At 39.8% G+C, this 25979-nt stretch overlaps 1 protein-coding gene across 1 annotated transcript in view; it reads right to left on the reverse strand.

Moving 5' to 3' along the window:
- The window catches only part of LOC308140380 (pappalysin-1-like), a gene marked incomplete at its 5' end in the record, with an annotated part of 89094 nt that overhangs the window by 15527 nt on the left and 47588 nt on the right, over positions 1 to 25979 (reverse strand). The window contains 10 exons of the mRNA XM_080510142.1: positions 638 to 709; positions 6122 to 6237; positions 6554 to 6701; positions 7338 to 7542; positions 7632 to 7833; positions 7972 to 8155; positions 13876 to 14050; positions 17014 to 17227; positions 17413 to 17548; positions 18690 to 18800. Coding sequence (XP_080366268.1) covers positions 638 to 709; positions 6122 to 6237; positions 6554 to 6701; positions 7338 to 7542; positions 7632 to 7833; positions 7972 to 8155; positions 13876 to 14050; positions 17014 to 17227; positions 17413 to 17548; positions 18690 to 18800 — 1563 coding nt within the window. The remainder of the gene's footprint in view (positions 1 to 637; positions 710 to 6121; positions 6238 to 6553; positions 6702 to 7337; positions 7543 to 7631; positions 7834 to 7971; positions 8156 to 13875; positions 14051 to 17013; positions 17228 to 17412; positions 17549 to 18689; positions 18801 to 25979) is intronic.

Below are 25979 nucleotides of genomic sequence, written 5' to 3' on the forward strand. Positions count from 1 at the left end.
GCATTCACATGTAGAGGAAGGACAGTTTTAGCTCGACATGATCATGCACCCAATTACTGATGGGTAATGCATCAGTAATTACATTCGATTAAATTAAGTTAATACGTTTTAATGGGCCACATCTGTTAGCCTGATGGGAGACACCCAAATAGCGGTTGTGTGATTTCTTTTTTTTTTAACAGACTCACAAATGCGTAAATTGGTTTTCTGTCCAGAACTATTTGTGCAGTCTTATTTATAGCAAAAAGAATTAGACAAAAAAAAAGTGACAAAAACCCCCAAAACAGCTGTGTGGAGTTACTTCCTTGGTAATGTGTTAAAATACATTCAACAGCCTTTAGAAAAGCCAGCTGCTGATATAAGCCTGATCTGAAACTGTGTTCAGAATTAAATGAAATTAGATATTCTTACAAGAGATCATTCTTCATGGTCTGAATGTTTTTACTTGTACAGCATCTGCTAGTTCAATATCTGTCTATTCCATTGGCAAGCTAATAAAACTTTATATTCCATATTTTATGCATCTCAGGTCAAACAGGTTCAGTGGATAGGTTTATTAAAGTGATGCGTTAAAGCTGAGGCTACTGGCCCTGAAATATAAAAGAAAATGTCAATTGGGATCTAACTGATGACTTACCTCACATCCTTTGATACAGTGCAGCAGCTCTGGGTGTGGATACCATTTCAGCCCCATTGTGCAGACTATACTCTGTAAGATGATTAGAGAATTCCACACTGAGAAAAGGTCTGCAAACACTTTTTCTTTTAAATCACCGGTGTCCACATTTTGTGATTCAGAGCCACATAGAAAAACAGATACTAACGGATGTGTCATTAACTAGAAGAGGAGTATATTGTTTTCCCTCTACTGTCTAAAAACTGCTTCAATAAATCTAATGTAAAGCTTGATAATTTCTGAGACAATTGCTGAATCAGAGCCTATAGTTGACCCGTTAGCTCCAGATTGGATCATGTAAAAGTTCAACTTACTTTGCCAAGCGTTTGTTCTTTTCACCTGCATTTCAGTTGACAAAATCCTAACCCAAACTAAACCCACTGGGCACTTTTTCACTGCCCACAGGCACACCCATAAGAAAGAGAAAGACTAGGTTATCAAAAAGGCTCATATGCTACTCATGGAAGCATTATGTTGAAGCCATCTTTGATTTACATTGAACTTTTTCCACTTCAGAATAAAGCTGAATCAATTGATGTTGAAAAGACTATGTTTATATGCTGGGAGGGCAAAAACCTGGAAGCGAGAGAGTGAGAAAGCAAAAGCGTGAGAGAGAGAGAGGTAAAGAGTTCTCAATTATCTTTGCAGTATGTGTGGAATCCCATCCTGTTCTCCCACTGTGAACTTCAGTGAAATTCTGCAGAAGACATTGGCGCACAGGAAGAGTGACCTACACGGTACACCCTTGTGTGCAATTATTATAATATGCATGCATATTCTGTAGGTAGCGAAAGGACAATATTTCTGTTCATTCTCAGTTTGTCATTGCATATGATTGCCATACAAGAGGTTTTGCTCAATGAATTAAATGTATAAGTAGCATGATCAAAAGGGCATCTATCGCAAAAGACTGGTCGACCTTAACCATTCCTCAGATCGACTGTGTTCCAATATCTCGCAAAATTCACATAGTTTTTCTTTTTGTTGCTGCAAACTAAGGTATTTTTCATTTCAATGCTGTCAGCAAATCAATGCAAAAAGAATGATCTGGGCTTGAAGGTGGTGATAAACAGAACTATAGAATAATACTAATAAAAGAACAATTTTAAACTGCTCCACTTCTTATGGCTTTACTATTGTGATGTGGCACTGCCAAGCAGAAAACATGCATGTATGACGACTGTGTGTACACACGTGTGCACTAGAGATGCGTTAGAAAAGCTTGTGGAAGACTAAGCACATTATTTAGCATTGCAATTACATCATAGGTCCGACTTTTTGCAGCTACTGTACTTTTAGCCTTTTTTTCACATGCTCTGCTGTGATGATGTCATCCAGAAACTCTCCTCCTCCTCTCTCTCTCTCTCTCTCTCTTCCCTTATTCCCTCTCACAGCATGGCCGTAAATCATGATAATCCATGATTGTGGCCTGGCCTCACCCCTCACTACGTATGGGATCCTCACCCTCCGAAGCCTCCCCAGGGCACTGATACCACGTAAAAATAGATCCCTATCTCAGCGCCACCACAGACGAGGTCATGTCATATGGAAAATGACTAATTCTGCAGCAAACCCGACAGGCTAATTTTGCTGATAAAGGGGAGGAGGGTGCTGGGGGCACAGAATCATCAGAGATAGAGAGACAAGGAAAAGAAAAGGAGGAGGTGGAGGTAAAAAAAAAAACAGGAACGAAATCTAAGTGGGTCACACTAAGAACCAAAATACAACTAGTTTAAAGGCAATAAATCAACAGCACTTATTAAGGTGGGCAACGCTGACCCCCAGCTCAGAACGGGAGAAGTAAAAAGTGCATTTGGGGACATGAATTCTCTTTGAGATACCATATAAAGAATCCCATCCTCCAGGGACAGTTCAAAAGTTTACTGATGTCAATTCCTCCTTACAGAAATCCTGATGTTACTACAACTGTCAGCCATTGTCAGGACTAACTTTTTTCTCCCACCACTACAAGTTCCTCCTGCTCTTGTTTCTTCATACAAGACAGCCCTGTGCATTTTTTATGACTCCGCTGTGTGTGTCTGTCTTGCTCACCTCTTTGGCATTATCACCTTTCCCACTGTGCTTTTTATCTGCAACAGCTACTAAACAGGGTAATTGAAAATGTAATGCCCTACAATCACTATATTATACTTTATTACTTTTGCTGTGTAAGCAAACAGCTGTTCGTCACTATCTTGCTTGCAAGCAATTTGTTAGCTTCAGAATGAAACAAAGCTTTTATCCTAACAATTGCTATTTTACTAAAGTCCTGTTTAGAAGAGGAGTTAAGCCTCATTATTCCTGAACTAACTCAGTCTGTCACACAGCAACATTTGGAGAAAAATAAAGCTTCGTTAATGTCACATTAAAAACACATCTTGATGAACCACTGTACTATAAACCACATGCTTGCAAAAATATGAATCCCCTTCAAAGTGACTGACCTAATTCACCAGTTGGTTGATGCCAAATCAACTGAGTACAGCGGATGTGTGTCAAGTACTTGTAGGATAAAAACACCTGTGACTGTGTGGTCCCGTCTCGGGTTCACAAATAGTTCTGCTACAATGGCAGCATGAAGACAAACGAACACTCCAAACTCAAAGAAAATAGTGCAGCTGAATTCACTCGGTAATAGAAGAAGTTTGGCACTTTTGTGGGTTGATCAGGCAGAGGAAGGCCACCAAAACACAAGACACTTATAACTACTCTGAAGGAGCTGGAAGCTTCAGGGACTGCACATTTAACTCTTGCCTGAGTTGAAAGCCAAAGAGTAGCAAAGAAAAACTTGCTGCTGAAAAGATCTTATATGAACTTCATCCAAAGGCATGTGGGGGATCCTAAGGTCAGTTCAAACAAGGTTTTTTTTGTTTTGGTGTGAGCTGAAAGTTCAGTTTTTCAGCCATCAAACAAGATGTTACTTTTGGCAAACTCTTCACCACAAGCGCATCATCTCCATTGGTGAGAATGGTGGCAGCATCATGCTGTGGTGATGACTCACAGCAGCAGGCCTTGGAGGGTTTGCAAATGTACAGGGCAGAAATATCACCAAATCCCTTGGGATAACTGGACTCAGCCTGCAAAAGAGCTACGGCTTGGAGCAATATTTGATTTCCAGCAACTCCAAGCAGACAGCAAAAGCTACATAGAAATGGGCTAAAGACAATAAAGTGATTGTTATGGAATGGCCGAGTCAAAGCTCAGACCTCAATTGAATCGATAATCTGAGGCAGGACTTGAAAAGCGGCAGCTGAGCAACCTGACAGAGCTTGAGCTGTTTTACAAGAAAGAATTGGGGGAGATTTCAGCGTCCAGATGTGGCAGCATGACTGAAACATATCCGCACAGACTCAGCCAAAAGTGAATGTACTAAATATTGACCTGAAGCAGGGGAATATGTATGCAATCACGCACTTCATCTTATATTTTTATTATAACTTGACTTAATAATTTATCTCGGGTTGTTTTAGTTGTTGTTCTTCCTGTTACTTCATGAGCCATTTATCCAGTTAGCCATTTGACATCCCCATTGTTGAGCACCACCCTCAAACAAACTGATGTGAATTCAGCTTAACTTAATGAGTGAATCAATCATCAGACTGACCCACACAGCACTGACAGCTCAGCTGGTGTGTCACAGCAACACCCCAACAATACAGCTATGTGCACAATATGAATAATATGAACAATATGAACAAGCAAGAATGTCTACAGTTATCTGCCAGTAGCAATGAGGAAAACACATGATTGTAAAAGGTTATGGTTACTACTATAAAAGGAAATGAATGCACGTATGATTGTGGTGGAGACCAAATAACAGTGTCACCAAAATATCTGCTGAGACGAATATAAAGTTTTGACTCATTTAAGTGTGTAGTCTCATGTCATGTCTGAATTGCTGCTACTTCGGAAATACTCACTCTTCCACCATTGCTTCACAGACTTCCTTTATGCAAACCACTGCCCCCCCCCCCCCCCCCCCCCCCAGCAGTATTGCCTTGAGTTTTAAATTACCACTGAGCCCAAATCATATCAATTACACAAATAATCCATGAAAAACAGATCATTTCATATACACATGGCTTATCCCACTCATCTCCCCTAACATCCAATGCAAGAGGTTGCTGACTCAGTGTGACTCTTAAACAAAAAAATTTTGTAAGGCTAAAAAAAAAAGTGCAAAATAAAGTCAGAAATACAATGTGTTCCTTTACTCAGCTGTGGCTTCTCATTTCTTCTTCTCTTATTACAAAACACGATGTCATTTCGTAAGCTCATTCTCCGACTGCACAGCTAAAAGGGCATTAAGGTGATAAAAAAAACAAAAACATTCTTAAAACCAATTGCACCTTAGTGGCATTGATCATGTCAAAGAGGGGGAGTAAAATTAGAAGACTGAGTACAGTCTAGTACTCTCTTCACTCTGCAGACTTGTACAACTACACAAACGCCCTGATCCAACCAACAAGCTTCACAAAATCCTCAAATGACACTGTGGCTGTGACTTGCACCTCCTTGGGTACAAAGTGTACAATTGTGTGTTAAACGACCTTCCTCATTATAACCTATAACCTCTTGTTTAATGTGTCTTTAGGGTGTGTCATATTGTAATGTAATGTGATATTGGCAATAACGCAAGTTGTTGATCAGATCACCTGTGCACAGCAACATAAAGAAAGCCTGAAGTTGATCAAAATGGGATTCTAACACTGATATTATAATGCCCCTTTTTTCAAATTAAAGAACCTTGAGATGGACATGTCCATAAATGATCATTTTTCTCATATTTATGTATAAAACAATCATAAATCGTAACCCCTATTTTCTTGCAGATTCACATATGAGCAAATGTACACTGTGAAACATTTCCGGACAACATTACCCAGTTTGAAATATCAGAGGCAGACAAGCACTTCTCAACATGATAAATTTGCTGTTAGCAAGTTTAATTTCAAAGCCTAAGATTACTGCCAATGATGAACCAGTTCATGGTGCTCTTCACAATGGAAATTATGTGAAAATGTATTGTTTTGTTAGGGCTATTTTTTGCTGGTCGAATACAGCAGCAAATACAATGGTTTGATTACCGGTTTGTCACTCTGGCAACAATACATAATTCCCAAAGTATTTTTACAGCTTGTTGCGCGTCCTCAGATAGTTGTCATGTCATATTTTGGAGTGGAAGGGAAGGGGGAGGCAGCATGTTTTCATAGTGGCTGTCAAGAATAGAATTATTTCTAAAGGGTTGCCATGCTTCCTGACAAATATTTGTACGGCAATGGGCACCAAAGACAGTCACAAGCTGGTATTTTGTATTGTGGGTAACAGACTCAGGATGTAGGCACTCAATGTGAAATTCCTTGTATGAGAGTTGTGGATGGCACAAGTTTGCGAAGTGCGTCTGTCAGGGCTGTGAGGCTGACACGGACACATGTGCAGACTTACTTTGACTTTATGCGGGTTCCTCCAGTGCTCTTTGAGCACACGATCTACTGTCATGTTGCGAGGGAGGATCACCACGTCGTTGTTGCCCTCTCTGCATGTCAGCTCGCACTCCTCACCTGTATGCATGTGTGTATTAGCGTGACACGTATTTCCAAACAATGAAAGAATGCACAAAGCACGCCCACCCACAACAATATTGTAAATCAAGAAATTATGAGTTTATTAGTAATTCAAGGGGGCACAAATGTGATTTTCTGTTGACGTTCATTAGGAACAAACAGTAAACAGCCCAGACTCAAATTGTGTGAGTAATGCGGACGTTGACGAATAACAAAATGAGTAACAAAAGCTGTGAGTAATGTGAAAAACAACAGATGATGTCAGCAGCCATTAAATAAATTGTTGTATAAATGTGAGTTTGCGCATACAAACCTATGCCGTGTCCTCGCTTGCATGAGTACTGCAGGCTGAAATGGAGGTTTTGAGGTAAAGAGCACTGGCCCTTGCTGTTTGGGCACAGGCGGAATGACCCTGTCCAGTTTCCATCCTTTCTGCAGCGGATCGCATTTGGTCCCGCCCCCTGAAAATACCACATATATATTGACAGACAAATAATTAGATATACACTTATATATGCACATACACACTAATACACAAACACAACAGTGAGATGGCTTCCCATCGCATGCGGAGAAATGCAATCCAATTTTTATCAGACATCCAACCCACAACGCCTGAGAGGCAGAACAGATTAAAAGGTGTATACATTTCAAAAAAGTCTGTGGTGGCAGGGCTTTTCTGGAAATCAATAGCAATCTAATTAGCATGGCATCAAATTGAGTAGGGTTAAAGGAGACAGAAGGAAAAACAAGCATTACGAAGGTAGAGTAAAAAGTAGTGATAATACATAGTGTGTTTAGGAAAAACAAATTGTTTACTAATTCATTCATTCATTCATTAAAAATGTTGTTTATTATTGGATATCATGAGCATGTTAAATGATCATTGATTATATTTGTCTGTTATAATATCTACAAGACATGGTAATAGTAAGAACGGGAAGAACAGTAAGAACGGGAAGAGAAAGAGAGAATGTCCACTTTTTTTTTTTAACTTGTGAGAAAAAAACCAAAACAAAAACATTGGTAAGGCGGGGAATAGAAAGAGAGGAGAGAGATGGACAGACCTGCTTGCATGGAGCGTGCAGCAGCCTCACCGTATGGGTAGAGCCTCCTGCGGCGGCGATAGCGGTATTACCGGCAGGATCAGAGCAGTTGAGTCTGCAGACACTGTCAAAGCGGAAGCCGTCAGTGCAGTGATAGGAGCCGTGGAAGATGGGAGGTGGAGGATCGCAAGTCACTGGCTCACATGCCCCCTCCAGCCAGCTGCCGTCTTCTGTGCACTGGCGCTTAAAAGCTCGCCTGAAGGGAAAGGAGATTAATGGAATCGATCTGAGGCCTTTATTTTCCGAAAGATAATTAATAATGACAATTTCCAGCTCGTTCTTTACCTTTTGGGTTTGTTGGTGACGTGATAGCCTGGCTTGCACTTATACTTGCAGAGTGTGCCAACTTTAAGGCCCGTCTCATTGCAACGCTTGGTCTGCAGCACAGCATTGGGTACAGGAGGAGGTGCGGGGCAGCGAAGCTCACAAAGGGCCTCCGGAAAGGACCACAGACCATCTTCAAGACACGTAAGAGTGTTGTTTGTACCTGGTAGGGGAAAGGAGAGCATGAGAGTTGAAAAGCAATCATTTCATTCTCATCAGTAAATCTAAAGTAAGATGGCACAGGATGAAAGCAGTCTAAAAACTTTTCATGCATCTGTTAATGCTCCGCTATCCAACTCACCTATTAGCTGGGCGGGTTCCCGACACTGAAAAGTGATCTTCTTGCCGTAGGTAGTGCCGTCTGGGAAGCTGAAATTGGCAGGATGAACATGGTATTTGTCTGGAAGACCGCAGTCCACCGGCTCACATGAAACCTGTTTGTTCCACTTCCCATTTGCACAGGTTATAGTCACAGAAGAGTCCGACTGGAAAAGAAAAATAAAAAAAATAAAAACCTAGTGTAAAATGTCACAAATAGAATTACAGATGGAAACAGAACAATTCTGAAATAGACATTATGCCTAAGAATGCATGGACACAAGCTCTAATTTGAACATTGATGTGACAGATTGCTGTCATGCACACAAGCGATAAATGTTTACCTCACAAAAAAAAAAAGAAGAAATGACTACAGCAATTCAGCACTCACACCAACAGGTTTCTAATCAGCGTGCAACCCAACAAAGCGTGATGAGGCTTAGCTTACTGTATGTCAGTAAGCCACATAGGCTACTCAGCAGCTCAGGTAACTGCTGATAGCATTTGTAAGGTCAAGTCATGACACTCAGACAACTGATATCCAACAACTGCACAATCAGCCCTAACCCAAAACACATTGACTTTGGTAGACGTGTGACGGCTTCTGAGAAACACACACACGAACACATGCACGCACATGCACGCATGGATGCACAGGGAGAGGGGGAATCTGGAATAACAACCTCCTGGGATTTATATGACAACCCCGAGTTCTCTTCGCTCTGTTTCTGTGTAGTGGTGATACTGAGAAAGTAGTTTGATTCACAGACGCTCACAATTTTTTAATGAAAAGATTAACAACAGAAATGTTTATCGGAGAGCAAACAACCAAAGTAGAGAGAAAAAAACCACACTAAAAACACATAATACTTTATTAAATACAGTATATGATGAATCTCTTAGTGAGTAACTTTTTCAGCTTCTCTTTTTGGGTCGGTTTTTAAAATCAGGCCAGCCTACCTTAAGTTTGCAAGCCTACAGAGTGCAACAACCGATGTGATTATGCTCTTGTTTTTGGAATTTGGTAAACTGTGGAGTACCTGGAAGAGATCCACACATGGAAAAGACTCAGCAGTCAATCCCAGAAGTGGTAATAAAAGCCTACTGAGACGTGTTTAAGTGTCTGTAGTCTGAGTGAGACTTCCAAATGACGCATGTTTTGCATGAATTGTGTGTGTTTGTTGTTGTCAATGAAATAAAAAACATTTTGTATTCGTTTCATTTCACATCTGAGGACAGATTTGATTGTCAATGTGTGTTTTTGTGTATATTTAGTCCACATTCCACATAGGGAGAACTTTTCATTTATTAGGTGAAAACATGAACATGTTTTGAAAATGTCCAAGCGATATTTGTTTCCTGGATATTAATATTCTTCCAATAAAAATGCTTCAAAGTAAAGGAAGCACATTCTGGATCTGATCCTACTGGATTCAGAATTATTAAACAACCTTGGTTTTTGAGGTCGAATTATTGACATGCAGTAGGCCAGAAGAAAATAGAAAAAAAATATTTTTTTATGTTTAAATGCATCTTTAATATGAGTGGTTTCATAAAAGTATGTTTGACAGGCTGCGTAGTGTTGTATTGGTCAGTACTCTCACTTCACAGCAACAATAGCCCTGATTTGAGTCTCTAGTTGGGCGGCCTATTTGGTTTCCTCCAGCAGTCCAAAAAAACATTCAAATAAATAAATGAATAAATAATTTCTACTATAGATCTGAGTTTATGCAATTGTTGCCTGAGTTTGCACTGTGGTGGACTAATTAATACATGTCAATGAACTGTCCCCAGAAGGCATAGAAATGTGTGTAAACATGGCCGTGCTTGTGCTAATGCACTCTTTGCAATGATGAGCAATGATTCCTTTGTATAAAAAAACAAAACATGAGGTACTGGAAGCAGAATAATGAGTGTTCTCATCATTTGAAACATTCCATTTCAAAATAGCAAACTATTAGCAAAAAATAACCTTGTCTTACGTCCATTTCTTATTAAACAGCACTGATTCTTGTAAGTTGTTTGGCTTTTCCCATTATGATTCCAGAGATGACACCAAAATGCATCATCCAAACCACAAATGTTTTCGTCATCTTCAAAATAAACAGCACTGTGCAGCATAACAGGAATCCACATACTGATCGTTCTGCCAATAAATCTAAGAGCGGTGTCGTTAAAGCTCAATCATCTTGACTTTTCCTTTGGAGAACAATAAAAGGCAAACCTGTGTTTTCATCATCAATTACCGAGCACACCCTTTTTGGTTGACTGTAATGACACACATCTTTGTAAAGCAAGGCCAGTTTTTAAGGTTGCACAAGCTGGACTCCCTTAACATCACGTATCTTTTTCTTCATATCCTGCACCCTCTTCCCATTATCTTTCATCTTGGTCCCATTATATCTCATCACATATCAGTATGAGATTCCTTTAAAACAAATAAGCTCTTTTCACATATTTCTAGTAAAGTAACATGTGCACTGCATGTGCGCAACTTCTGAAAAATAACTGAACTAATTGTTGAATAAGTCATTATAGGAGGCTATATATATATATATATCAAAACAACCCCCACCTCCTTCATTTATCACAAAATACACCATTGTAGTTGTAGGCATAGTAGTAGTACTAGTAGTAGTAGTAGTCGTGGTGGTAGTAGTCATACTAGTGTGTCGTTGATCATATTCTTGACTTCATGGAAAAACAGTTTCAGAACTTTTATTTTTATTAGTGAGGAAATGTTTAACTGAGACGTGGAGATTGTATCTGCCTGAAATAGACACACTTGAAGAAAACTGTTTCGCCTGCAATTTATCACAGACAAAATTCTGTTTTTAAAATTTGATTCTTTTTTCAGATAAATAGCAGCACACTTCACATCAGAAAAACAATAACAACCATGTGTCCTTTTGAATGAAATCCTTATTATAGTTCATAATTTCCCAAACCAGTAACCTGAAGAGCAACAATGATTTCAGCAAAGAGAGATAACGTCCACCTTTAAATGTCTATATTTGTATATTATAGTTTTCACCCAGCCAAAACTAGCCAAAAGAAGGTGATGTGGTCAGAGTGAGTAACATCACAATGGTTTAGTGGGCTGCAGTTCGGTGGACAATTGTCAAGCCCACAGTCTTTCTTTAAAGGAAAGGTCTGTGTGAGTTAGATGTGACTTTTTCTGTGCCAGCACTCAGTGTTCCCCGACCACTTCAAAGAGTGAGGGGGGATAGGAAAAACAGACAGCAATAGAAAACACATATACAAATCAAGCAAGTGAGGGAAACAGATTTGTTCCTAAGATAGCATTATCTAAGAAGGTGGTGTTCCGAGAACCACTTTGACAGCACTGAGTGAAGAATGTAATTGGCTAATGAAAGTAGACAAGATTGTGCTTTACACTGCACTTTTCAACTTGTGTGGAGAAGTGTGCATCTTTGTGAGGACTGGCGTGGGGGGAAATGTAGTGAACAAGAGTGAAAAAGAGAAATGAAATTAATGAAATGTTAAACGGACTTCACATTTACTGTGGCTACATTTTCACCACTTCTAAACTCTCAAGGCACTTTTTGTTTTAACTGCCTTCATACACAAAGACATAGTGACAGCAGATACACAAGGGGCTCTATATCCATTAAGGATTAGATCACTTTCATATATTGACAGGGCAAGATGGGAATCAAACCACCAATCCCGGTGACAGAAGAAAACCTGCACTAACAACTGAGCCACAGCAGCCTTGAACGAATGGTCCTTCTGTGAATTTGACCCCTTGGGGATGTTATGCATTAATTTCTATCTAATCAACTGTAAAAGGTAATAATAAAAGTATTTACATTTGCGACATAATGAAATTGTGTTTCTTTTGCGGTGTTATGCAAAGCTTTCTTTTATTCCACTTCTCTTCACAGCTGGCAGTTAAAGAAAGATCATAGTTATTTCCACATCTGGATTTAAAAGCTAGCAACAAATACAGCTGCTAAAAGTTACATTCAACTCTGGAAACATTGAAAGGTTTATGTCAAAGTTTAACAGTTCTGGACTTGGCGCTCATACACGAGGAGACAACATCTGAAAAGCTAAGAAAGGTCCAAACTGAAAAAGATTTTCAGCTTGGAGTGGATTAGCAAGATAGTATTACAGATTCAGGACAACTTATGTATTCACTATGAATATTTGACATTTGGTTTCTTTTGTGAGCAAAAGATCACTTCTCAAAATTAAACTGATAAGATACGTCACAATTAAGTAAATACATCCACAGGTCACCTTTGAGCTGACACCAGATATTGCAGATATACAGTATAAAGATATAAACAAGTTATATTTCAATGTTTATACTCACTTTTCTGTTCTCCCATCACCACACTTTACTTTCCTGCCTCCCTCTCTCAAGAAGCATTGTTTACCATGAAACAGTGACAGTGATAAATAGCCACACAGTTAAATGCCAATCAAATTATAATACAATTATGGTTCTGCGCCTATTCAATAGAGAATAATTTGGTGTTTGCAGAATGTGTAAAACAGATCCTGGGTATCGGCACAGGAACACACATATAAAAAAACATATTTTTGTGAGCAGATATACTGTACATAAGTAGATATGCACTTTTAGGAGAAGAGAAAAGATAGCATGTGGAAATATCATATATAGCAAAATATAATGTTATGGTCCACATCAGAACTAAAAGACTTCATTTCTGACTTTCATGTTTCTTATTGCCTTTCCATTACCAGCCTCTTTACTTAATCTTAACTCACACGCAACCTCATATGAACACACTAACACACACACACATACAGTAGAGGCATGTTTTGTTTGGTTTTTTCCCCCCAACTGAAGCACACATAAAAACAAAATTCAGCTTGTTTTCTGAATGTCCTATCTCTCTCGGGGAGCATTAATAGATTGTCTTGCAGACAGCTTTACAAAGCCAGGGAGAAGGATAAAGCGTTTATATGGCCTTTACAGCAGCTTGGCCCCAATCCAAAAGGTTTACGATGTGGTGTCAACTACCCTGTTTGTTTGTTTACTTGTGATGTGCATGCATCTGTGTGTATACTGTATCTGTCTGCATCTGTGTTCTGTCTATGCAAGAGATTGTTGTCTTTGTGTGTGCACCGCCTGCATGCACGCGTGTGTTTGTATGTGTGCCGATATCTACATGAAAGCATTTAATGTGAGCTGTTTCGTGAGAGCAGTCGCACAAACCTGCCCTTTAACAGAGACTTCAATGTGTGCAAAATGAGCGAGGAGAGAGAGAGAGCGAGCGAGCGAGCGAACGAGGGAGAGGGAGCAGACACTATGCTATGATGTCATTGTCCCGGTGGAGTAGCAATACAAAGTGACTGTTTGAGGTGATGGTGCAGCATGCTCAGCAAAAGACGAAACATTTTCTATGTCTGCTTGTAGAGGATAACGCTTACATGTGTTCTGTGTGTGTGTGTGTGTGTGTGTGTGTGTGTGTGTGTGTGTGTGTGTGTGTGTGTGTGTGTGTTGTTCTTTGCTCATATATGTGTAGCGAGATAGCGAGAGGAGGAGACTCGGGGCTCCACTTCCCAGTGCAGCACTCATGTACCTGGATGTTTATGATGTCATTCTCCCTGGTGGCTTACCGTGCCAAGCCTAGTTTTGCAGGTGACAAAATAAATGCGGAGATAGAGAGGAAAGCAGACTGTTTTGGACCCGTATTTATGGAGATTTTAGTACTTCATTTGGCATCAGTGCATGTTCATGTGCGCATTTATACATTTGTATGCATGTTCCATATGCTGCTGAGATGCTACTGCACTTAAGTGTTTTCATGTGGACGGCTCTTTGTGCAGCCAGTGCTTTAACTGTCTTACGTGTGCTGAAACATGGGTTGGAGTGTGTCTGTGCATTCACCTGGCTCTTGATGATGTCATCATCCTGGTGGACTTGCAAAACATATCCAGAGTTGCAGGAGATGGTGCAGCGGTCTCCATTGTAGAAGTGGCGGCCAGGGCTACTGCACGTCAGCTCTGCATTGCGGATTAAGGGTTCCTGGCAGTCAATGGCTTCACACGAATAATGTACACAACTGCGAAAGATTGTGTGTGTGTGTGTGTGTGTGGGTACATGGGGGGGGGGGGGGGGGGGGGGGGTTGTGGTAAAAGAAAGTGAGAAAGAAACAGGGAACAGAGAGAAAAATGATGAAAGAAAACACTTTAAATTACAACCAACTAGAAATTTTGTGAATCAAATAACACTGCAGACTTCCAAACATCGAAGCACATTTGCTCACAAACAGACAAGCTATGCATCAAGTCATCCACATCCATCCATCATTGACTGCTTAACATATCAAATCAATAAACCACATGGAGAAAAGATTGCCATATTTGCTGTGTGCGTAAAAGGGTGTCTCCGTGTGCATAGTTTGTGAATTCAGAGCAACAGGATGGATTATGTGTGGGCTACAGTGGTAGAGTTTGGTCACAGCTTTATGATAGGAGCCTGATGGAGAAGGTTTTTAATGCTTTTGGAATGTTTGCATGCCCAAGGCACCTTTTTACAGTCCACATTCTACAGTATAGGTTCCCCTCATGAAAGCGAGAAGGATGCAGAGAGAGAGAGAGAGAGAGAGAAAGAGAGAGAGCTTGAAAGAAAATACAAGTCTGGAGAAACATTGTTAAACTCACTCCACCGTTAGTGTCGTCTCTATTTTTCTCTTTTCAGCCTTTAATTTCCCTACGTCTATAGCAAGCATAATATTTAGCTTTCCTTGCTTTATTCCCCCCAGATTATTAATAACCTTATTCATTTATATTATTCCATATGTCCTTCATTTCATACCTTTCTGTCCCTCTCACTATGTCAACTCAGGCTGACAGAAAGCTTAGCTGAGCAGGTGAAGACTGGTGATATAAAACACACTAGTAGCGGTCCCTTAGGTCTAGACTCCTTGAGGACTCGGAAAGCCGAGAAACCTCCTCTGTGGACACTTTGGTTTTGAACAAACTCTTTGTGGTTTTCTGCGAGTCGCTCTGGAATTTATGACATAAATTACAATTAACTACCTGGAAAACTATCCCCCTCCCCTGCAAATGAGAATACGGTATACTCCACAAGAGAATAGTAAGTATGACTCAAAAGAGAGTAAAACCGGAAAGGAAGAACAGAACAAAAACTTTCTCAACATCACTCTTAGATTAATAGGCAAAAATGAGCAGTTCTGCATGCAGGATGGGGGACGAGAAGAAAAAAATTAAGAAATGTAAACAGAACAAAAAGGTGCGAAAATCTGAAAGAAAAGAGAAAACATACATGTGCATGTGCTTGCAGACAAGCACGGAACATAAAACTGAGTCATGTTAATAGCTTCTGTTGTTAACAACTCAGGGAAAAAGGGATGTGGTGTTTTGTAGAGGCATAAGTATTACGGGAAATATGCTGTTCAGCCCAGGAGAACGAGGGAAGGAAAGTAGGAGCAGGAGGCACAAAAAAGGGGAGAATGGCAGTCAGTAAGGGAGGAAGATGACGTGAAAGTAAAGGATGAGAGGACAGAACAGGATAGCAGCTATGATGGAAGGGAGGAGGAGGGGAGCGGTAGAAAAGCAGGGAGAGGGAAGGAGACGGATATGAAGACGGAGTCAAGCAACATGCAGGAGAGAGAGAAGGATAGCTTGGGAAGGTGATCTGCTGAGATCAGGAGATGATTAATTATGGTTTATTAAGAAAAGAAACAGATCGATGGCAAAGAAACACAGCCTGGGTTTTCCTACAAAAGTTGGAAGGTCATAACACTGAATAATAGCTGATTGTTATATTATTATAATGAAAATTCAACTTGTAGCATGTTCAAAAACTTGAGAGGATAAGTGGGATTGACTCGCTGGCTTGTCCTCATGTAAGCATAATGGTTTTCAGGAGCCTCGAGAAATTAAATGAAGTGGAGGGAATATGAAAGAAAGAAAAAGTCAGCAAGAACTCTGAGAGAAAGCGACTATGTCTGTGTGTGTGTGTGTGTGTGTGGTAATAAACAATTTCCTGGCTGATGCAGATATACAGCAGTTTTAATCTATTTAGGTACTCTTGGATGTCTCTCTGGCACACAACAAAAGCCACAAACAGCTCTATCTCTCCACACAGAACCACTGACCATCCATTCTTTGTGTATTGTGGGGTTTATTAGTGCATTTCTTGTTGAAAGGCGGGCGGGAGCGTCGTCCCTATGAACTGTCTCATGCATGACAGTGGTGTGGAAATTGGTAAATTGTGGTTCTTCATGTGTGTGTGTGGTCTGGTTTCACTGCATTTGTGAGGAATGACATCATGTGGCTAGTAGTTAACATTAAAGGTAGAGGACAATTTCAATTGTGATTTCACAGCTGAAAAAATAGTCATAAATGTCTCAGTGGGTTTTTATTAAATATCACAATTTTAAGTTGAGAATTTTTCATTCAGCATTTACAAATCATATGAGCAGCACAGGCACAAGTTCAAATATAGAATACATTCAAGAATGGGCCATTTAAGTACATTTTAAGTAATATTAAGCATTGTAAAGTATTTAAGTACTACTATTTTCATGCAGTGCCTTCTTCAGCCTCAGCATAGTCAAAACCAAACTGTGAGGTAAATAAGATTTAGTGCTGGAGGCAGCATTGCAGGCTTTTTGTTGCAAATTTGCAAAGCTCTACAACAGGTCCAAATTATTTGTAAATTCCCCAGATTTTCCTTGTTATTGCTGCACCTTGGGCAGATGTCTGAGATTAAACAGCTTTCTGGCATCATTACTAAATGCATGCTCACTGATGTTTTTAGTTTGAACAATCCCATTCAGAAACATAACCAAGCATGGCTTGTCTCTTCTTGCGTGTTTGTGTTCCGTCTGGTTCTTCAAAGTTGTTGGGACGGACAATTTAAAGTCAACATTAAAGAGGGACGGGATGTGGCCTCATGTATTTGATCAACAGCCTTCTTTAAAGCTCATCCTGAATGCTGTCACGTTTGAATGCAACACAAAAATACCTGGTCTATTCTCCTGTTTCTCAAACTTACCTCTGTCCTGTTGGGTTGTAGATTTCGTTGCTTTGGCAGCCACTTATTGTGATCGGGTCAAAAGACTGAAAGGAGCGCAGTCCGACACCAGAGATGGCCACGAAATGAGATGCAAACATGACTAGGATGGCCTTGGTGTGGTAAAAGGCCACTGACAAGTCATGGCTCACCGGGATAACCAGCGGGTTTGTGCGGCAGCTCAGTCGCCAGTCACCTGCGGAAAGGATTGTGGAGCAAAAGACAAAACACAGCACAATAAGATTGAGGCAGGATAAGTATAGGGGACAAAAACAGATATTAATCCTACCCCAAAGGTACAAAAATGATTAAGCTGGGGGCCTAATGGCATGCCGGTGGGGAAAGAGTGGCTGAAGGTTGACATAGTATTACAATTCTCACCAAGACTGTGGATGCCCTCTTTGGTATCCACCAACTGAACAGTGATGTTACACTGTGTCTGGTCAATGTAGTTGGTCCCATCGGCAGCCAGGTGTATAATCACTGCTGCTGCCACCATCGGGTGAGAAAAGTAGGCCTGAATGAGGTTTAAAAAAAACAACAAAACAGGGCATTAAGCCAAGCACAGTTTCACACCATCCTCTCGACTTCTTATTTTCAAATGCCCCTGCCTGGAATTAAAATAATATTAGACAAGTGAGTTCACATATAAAGTAAAGCATAGATAAAATATGCATATTGTAAGTTAAAATGGACTTTGCTATTGCAGACTGTACAGAAATAGTGTCTTACACAGAAACAAAACTCCTATCAAAGGATTTGACATTAGTGTTTTCTCAAGGATTGATCCAGATCACATGGGGGCCAATGGGAAGTACTGGAAATCACTGCTAACACTTTTTGATTATTAAATTAGTGCATTTATTTCCTCATCTTGTTTTGTTGGCTCAGCAACTTTGTTCTTTTTTAAAGAGAATGCATATGATTTCTTCATTTTCCACTGTCAACATTAATATCTGGTTGGACATGTCCCCTCAGTTATATTGTTCTCTTCAACATCTGGTTCTTCGATGAAATTAGTAATCTATTCAACAGAATCTAGAGCAGCTTCAGGTATCACAAAGTGTATTATTCATTCCACTTTTTTAACTGAAGAAAACATACATAAATATCCTCAAGGTGAACTCAAGTACTCAATAAGTCTGGCCATAAACGTACCGATCAGATTACTTCAGGTTTGAGTTTTATTGACATTTTAACACAGAACGACAGGTGACAACTTTACCCAGTGATTGACAGCCCATAGAACTAATGGCAATTTGGAGGGAGGCACAAGAGGGCAATCAAATTACCGGGGTGGCGGGTGTCCCTCTTTTACACCACTGAAAGTCTTTTCCCACAAACCTGATCTTTTAGTCAAGTCCAGAACAGACAATCTTGTAACGAAAACCAAAGGCAAAGTGAGGGGTGACAATAAGACAGAAATACACCTGAGTATGTATTCTCCAAACTTTTTTCATAAAACCATAATGCATAAGCGTCACATAGATTCCCGAATGCGTCATCTCACAATCCAGGCACCTTATTCACTTAACTCACTCAGATTTAGGTGACAGGACATTTGTTTGACATTAATTGTAGTGACACATAATTACATATTACACTTTTTAAAAAGTATTTCCGGTGCCAGCTGAGTCATAATGAATTATTGGTCTTACCTTAAGCCAAAATGTAGAATAGACCCAGGATGTCTGTCGGGCCTCACGACAGGGGAACCATGCATATTGGGACACTCCATCAGAGAGATCAAACACCTTCGACTGACATGTCTATGGAAACATGAGGAAATAGAAAAGAAACCTTTTGTGGCTGCCAACTTTAAGTTGATGGATATGTACAAACATGCTTTGAAGAAAATCCCTCCACTCATCCAGCCATTTTTTATACTGCTTTATCTAACTTAGGGTTGCAAGGAGCTGGAGCTGATCCCAGTTTATGGGTGAAGGCAGTGTAAACCCTGGATAGGTTACCAGTCCATCATGGGGCAAACACGGAGAGACAGGCCCCAACATACTCATAAAAGCCATGTTTTTGGAGAAATCACATGTGAACAGGGAGAACAGGCAAATTTCATACAGAACGACTGTAAACTGTGAATATCTCCATTGTGACCACTCCCTCCACTGTGCAGCTCAGCATGAAGAAAATGGAGAGTATAATTAAGGGTATTTTCGGCCATCTATCAATCTTCCATACAAGTTTATTGAAGTTAGGGTTGTGAGGAGCTGGAGCTGATCCCAGCTGACTATTGCTGAAGGAAGGATACATCTCGGACAGGTTACATCATCCTGAAAACTCTCACATTCACAACTACAGGAAAAATAGAATCATCAACCAGCCTCACATGAATGTTTTTGAACGACGACCCAGAGAAAACTCATGCATGCAAAGGGAGAACATGCAAACTTAAGGTTGCTTAAAGAAAGTTAATATAGAACATGTGGTGTATAGTCGAGGAAAAGTCTGTTATTAATTTGTTCTGGTGCTTGATAGATTTATTTCAGCGAGAATTCAAATTTCCAATAAGAAAAGATTAAAAAAAATAGTACTATCATATGGCATCTGTGGTTTGTTGAATCCTCAATTTAAATGAATGACATAAGGGGAACTTCTGTTTCTCTGCAGTGTTTGACAGTATGACATAAAGTAAATAATCTTGGGCACAAGCAACACATACAATACATTTATTATATCACATTTGCTGGAAACAGAAGTGAGCATTCCTGTGGGTCAGTTCCTATTTACTACTCCACTCCTTACGATTCGATTTACTGGGCAACTTTGTGTTTCCGTCACCTGTTAGTGCCTATTCCCCAGAAATCTGAATATCACATCAGACATGAAAAAGCAAAATGTTCAAATTAACAGAAAGCTTTTGAGGCTTGATTCTAGATTAGGTTGAAAAGAGTAGAGAAAGTTGCAATGTGTATTTTACCAGTCGTACCTATCTATGAAAAAGCTGTCGTTTACTTCAAGTCTTGGGTTTTGACAATGCTGTGACCCCTGCTTTTTTTCCCCACAACTGTCAGCGATTTGTGGGCTCTTTGGAATGACGCGCAGCTGATGTGCATTGTGTGCAACACAGTTTGTTTGTGTCCTGTCAACAAACTCAGCATCCTGTCATGTGTCACATGCCCCCATGTCCTTCTCCTCTTCTTCTGACTTCGAGTCCTCTGGCTCTTTTACATATTACCAGTGTCCTGAGTTTTTAAAACTCTGTAATATTATACTTTTCTAATACCACGAGGGAAAAAAAGTTGTATTTGTAGGCATATGTAAGTGTATAAAAGTATATAGGCACTCAGACATCAATGAGATGAGAAGAATAAACCAATGCAACCAAAGGTGGGGTGGTCTATGCATCTTGGAGAACTTGCCAAAGTTCGACTGTGGATTTAGGCTGTCTCAGTTGCTTCTGTCTTTTCATGTAATCCCAGTCTTACTGAATGATCAGAGCTCTGTGACGGCCAGGCCATCTGCCGCATGATTCCTTGCTCTCCTTGTGACTGAACATCATTTTTTGTGACTCCGGCTGCATGCTGTCACGCTGCAGAGTTCCTCTGTGAATGCGATGGACGGTGTTGTGCGAGTTGTCCATGCTTAATTACAGTTCACAGTTACTCATAAAAATGTAATGGCATTTCTTTACCAGCTGATAAGTATAAAAGTAAGCCACAACTTGTGCGTTGTCTCTTAACAATAAAGCATTGTACATATGTATAATATGTGCAAATGCATTATATCGAGTCAATATGTCATATACATTAAGGCAAGCATGCTAAAAGGATAGTGTGTGTTATTTTTGCAGATCTGTTAAACACAATCTAAAGGATGCAACCTCATTAGAAGATTAACTTGCACATGTGTGGGGGCACAATATCACATTTGAGCCCATTTTTATTCACTCAAATCATTTGTAGATCTGACTATAAATATTATAATGTAAGAAAGTTTATGAAATCTGGAATCAATTACAACCTGACCTTCGACAAAAGATGCATGATAGAACTGTGGCTCATCCTCCTACATTAAAAAACACAAAATAAAATAGTGCTTTGGCTACCAGAAAAGTGAGTTTGTGAGTTACGGTAAAATATATGACAACCAATAGCATCTTCAAATCCAGCCCATGAGAAACTACACTATCTAATAATAATTCCTAGAAAACACATGGAGGCTTTCACATTAAGGAATCTGTAATCCTTCACAAAGAAAGAGTGGTGCAACCAAGCTTTAAAAGGACAACAAATGCCATTAAATTCCTTAATATTAGTAAAACATTGAATAATGACACAAATGTAGAAAATGTAAGATCCCCTCAGACTATTGAAGAATAGATGAACACAGATAAAGGGGAGAGAGGACACATACCCAAGGACGGTGAGTTTCGCCCGCTGCCCTGAGCTAGTGAAATGAGACACCAGTAACATGAGAGTTTTGCTAGAGAAGCTACTGTAAGATCCTGCCACCGTGAACAACTGGCCAGACCAGCTATCTGTTCATATATCTGTCCCCTGGATCTGTTGACATGACCTTTCAGCTCAGAGCTGACGAGGCAGGAATTAGAAATGCAGGTGACAAAAACACCTGAGATAAGTTGTAATGGCAGTTTGTTCCCATTTGAGTACAGGTTCAGACGCAAACCATCACTGCAGGTTTGTGCAACTGCAGTTTATAGAGAACAGCACCAGAAAGTAAAGTAATTTGCTCATTTTCAAAGCAAAGATTAGTTCAGAATCGAAACTGAGGAGAAAGGGATCTCTTTTCTGAAGCAACACTCTCCACAGAGATCACATTAACTCTCCCTGCCTAGAATTATTCATATGTGTCTATACATATGCAAATCGACTGAAATCATGTGATGGACTGCTGACCTTTTCAGGTTGTACCCTGCATTTCATCTGGGGTTAACTGTTTCAGCCCCCTCTAACCATATTCAAGATGAAGAGTGTATTCAAGATGGATGTAAGGATGAATTTAACCTCAGCTTTGTCTTCCTGGGCAGAGCAGGTGACAAAACCCTCTCTTTGTGTCAATTGATGACTCCTTTGTGTACACATAGGTGGTACAAGCTATAGCTTTCTGCCACACTCCTCCTCCTCCTCTCATCCTTTCCTGCCCTCAAGCAAACACTCCCCACCCCCACCTCCGCCTCCACCCTTTGTGAGCATCACGTCAGCAGGAGGCAGTTCACGAGTTTGCCTTGACTCATTACGCCGCTAACCAACCCCCGTGCAACAGCTACCTTCAAGGAAACCTTTAACAGATTTGGCTCCGATTTGGTTCCATCATTAAAAGTGGGGGGAAGGGCGGCACTCGTCACACATTCTTTTTTTTTTTTTTTTACACCTATTGAATATGCAGCCAAGCGAAGCTACTTTACTTTCACACTTTCAAATTTTATTCCTTCATCCATCCATCAATAAACCTTTACTCTGTTTGGGGTCATAAAGGACAAGAGCTTAGCTTAATACTCACTGGGCAGGTTTCCAATCTATCACAAGGCAGACACATTAAGATATACAAGCATCCTACTTCACTTGTTCACCTTTGGGCAAACTGGAGTCACCAAGTGATCACACCCAAATGTCCTTGGATCACATTTAGGGGAAAAAAGCTCTTAGAGAAAAGCCATGCGACTTTAGGAGCAAACTCAACAGTTTGAGCCTTCTCATAATGAGGCACTGATGACTTTAGAATATATTTACATGGAGTGTCAAGATTTTATATAATTCTTAAACATCACACTTATATTGTCAGGTTGTAATTCACTGTACAATGAATCTCAAGCAAATGTTACTATCAGGAATTTCCGAACAGTGAACTTTTCAATCGCATACCGTTTTTACTTTCCAAGACTGTTATGAGATGTTAGGGTATAAAGTATATTTTTATGTTTCCAAGAAAAGCAGCAAATAGGGCTACTTTGGGGCCCCAGATTGGTCATTGTTGGTGTTATCTCTAATAAGCATTTTCTTTTACTTACTAACTTGCCAGTTTATTTTAAAGGGCCTCCCATAGAAGAACGCCAGAAAGTTTCAGCCCCTGTTTCACACAACAATGTTTCGAGTGAAAACACATTGTTTTGTTTTGTTTTTTTCCATGTCAGAAAAGCTTCTTGTTTACACAGCAACTTTTTGAAAATTATGTAGTCTTCATGTAAGTCTACTAGTGGGTAGTGTGTTTTGTTTGGTAATGAAAGAAGACCATGGACTGGGAAACATGCTGGATGCTGCCATTGTCATTATAGTTGATCTAATCATGTGGAGAAGAACTATTTGACATTGCAGCATTTAAGAAAAGTTCCACCTGGGGAGTGGTTTTCAAAAAGTTGAGTTTCCAGTGGCTCTGAGCAAAGTTAACGGACACCACACTGTTTTCTCTTGGAAATGCTGAAATGTAAATGGGAAATGGGACCTCAAAAGGACCTTTTCCAGACACAATTATTTTTTCTTTTCATTTGTGAGAATCAGTCATCATTAATAGAAATAAGGTGTTGGTAAAACTATTCGACTTGTGCTTTGATACTTAAAAAAAACAACCCTGTAAAGACATTTTATTTTATTTCTATTTTTATGCATTACATACATAGTGTATAAACACATATATTGATCACTGCCATTACTCATGATAGACATTGATGGTACCAAACCTGATTGCTTCACACATAATTTGGAGGTTCTCAACATATGGCTACAATTATTATTTTATGAAAACTACTTTAAACAACTTAGCAACTGTTGTTCCTCTAACATCTGCACAAAACATCCCAGTATTAGTTATTATAGTGTGAAGAGTGTGCCAGTTTCAGAAAATACACGTCTGCTTCCTTTGGCATGCCATTTTTTTTTATTCCCTTATTTTAATATGTCTTAGAAAGAAGTTAAAATATTTCTTTATTGCTAATACATCAACTGAGTCCAATAACACCAAATAAAAAACAGATGTGATTTGTCTTATTAATCAGACCGCCCTCAATATTAAGAATATTAAATCACTGGATTTGTTGAACTGCATTTGGGAGAAATGCAAATAGTGTCTGACGTGAATTATTTACTGTGTTTTATTTATTGTGTGTCCATGAGCTGTGGTATGCAGAAACCTGTGTGTGCAAAGATTTACAGTCCCAAGAAAGACAACTAGCATTTGCATGAGCATGTACATCCATGCATAATTTAACACCAATACAATCATGAAAATTGATACTGCATCAATTGTATGTTTCCTGTGAATTTCAGTTGCAATGCATCACTTTACAGAGCAAAGCCAGGAGGAGGTCATAAACAACACTCACAAGCAAACCCCTAAAAAAAAATAAAGTGTGCACATTAAATCACCACTCATTCAAACTCTAAGGCACAGCGAATGGGCAAAGCAACAGCAAGTGAATATCAAACACAAACCTGTTCTTGTTTGTCTGTTCCACCTGTCAGCAGACTGACAAAACTGATTCATACAATGTCAATATTTCAGCAGGGACTGCAAATCAAAGATAGTTGAAGAATTTGGTCTTCCCAAGGTCTGTTGTTTTTGATCAGTTTTTGTGGAAGCATTTCTGACTCTCGCTCATTTTCACAATAAAAGAAACAGTTTATTTTTGATCAAATGAAACGCTACATTTATGAACTCGAGAGGTTCGGCAGCCGGTGTGTAGCGCACACAAACCACACGAGTGTGACAGCCGAGCATAGCCAGGAGTTCACATCATGACTCCCATCTGCAGTTCGGTTGATGCAACAGACACTTTGGTTAAGGTCAGGGGAAGATTGTGGTTTTGGTTAAATGTTAATAAACATGTTGTGTCTCAAGTCACTGTGGACCTTTTCTGTATTAGCACAGACCACAGTTTTCCCTAAACGTATCCATGTGCTGCCATGCACTGCCTAAAGACAACCACAAAAACAGTCAAAGAATACTGTTGTCACAGCAAGTGGAAATTACCATGCAGGATCGGAAATGTCGGTGGAAAATAAATAAATTGTCTGCAAACATTTTACTCATGTGTTCAGCGTCAATACTCTTGTGAACTGCCAAACATGTTAATTAACAACACTCCATACTCTGGTTTGGATCATTCTCGCTTCAAAATGCATTCACCACAGGAGATTTATTGTGTATACGTGGAAGCTACTATTCCAGGTACATAAGGGAAATACTGAGCCGTTTCTCTGGAACCAAATAAATTCTCACTTTCCTTGAAAAACAATCACAGCCACACTAAAGATGAGTTCAGCTCCTTAACTCCACAATTCACACACACGTAGCTACACACATGGTCTTAATATTTACCAGCTGGCTCGTCAGACTGGCAGAAAACAGCCGACCCAAGTCTGTAGACACAAACTGGTGTTTGTAAATCACCACTTCAGATAAAAGGAGAGCTAAGTGTCTTAAGTTGTGGGAAACCAACAGAGATAAAGGTGAGGAAAAAGGGGAAAGTGCAACCATCAGATTCATTACCTTGGAAATATGACCCAACTGTAAAAACATTCACTGAGAGCGTAAAGCTAAACTTGTAAAGAGAGACACAAAGAGGGAAGCTCTTAGCAAAGGCAGAATAATGACAATAATAATGGCTCTAATAGTGTAATGTAACTCAACAGTCTCTCCCTTTGGTGATAGGGGAAGTTAGATCACCTCTATGTGAGGATGCCTGCATGGAGCACTTATCCATGAACAAATACAGTATGTACAACAACTCAAATACACACTTACACGTGCCATACACATGTTACTTCCCACCTTGGCTGAGATAGTGATGTGAAAGCCTCCAGATTTTCAGAAAGTCCCAACTTGGATGCAAATCAATAAACCTCACTGACACAGCCACAAACATGGGCCATATGTTCTTGACAGACTAATATCAGACATTTTAGGGGCCCAGAAAAGCTCTTTTCTATATCTTCCAGATACTAGAAAATGGCCCAGGAGCCTGTGGAAGGAGGTTG

Source organism: Blennius ocellaris, assembly GCF_963422515.1.
Source record: "Blennius ocellaris genome assembly, chromosome: 15".
Classification (NCBI taxonomy): Eukaryota; Metazoa; Chordata; class Actinopteri; order Blenniiformes; family Blenniidae; genus Blennius; species Blennius ocellaris.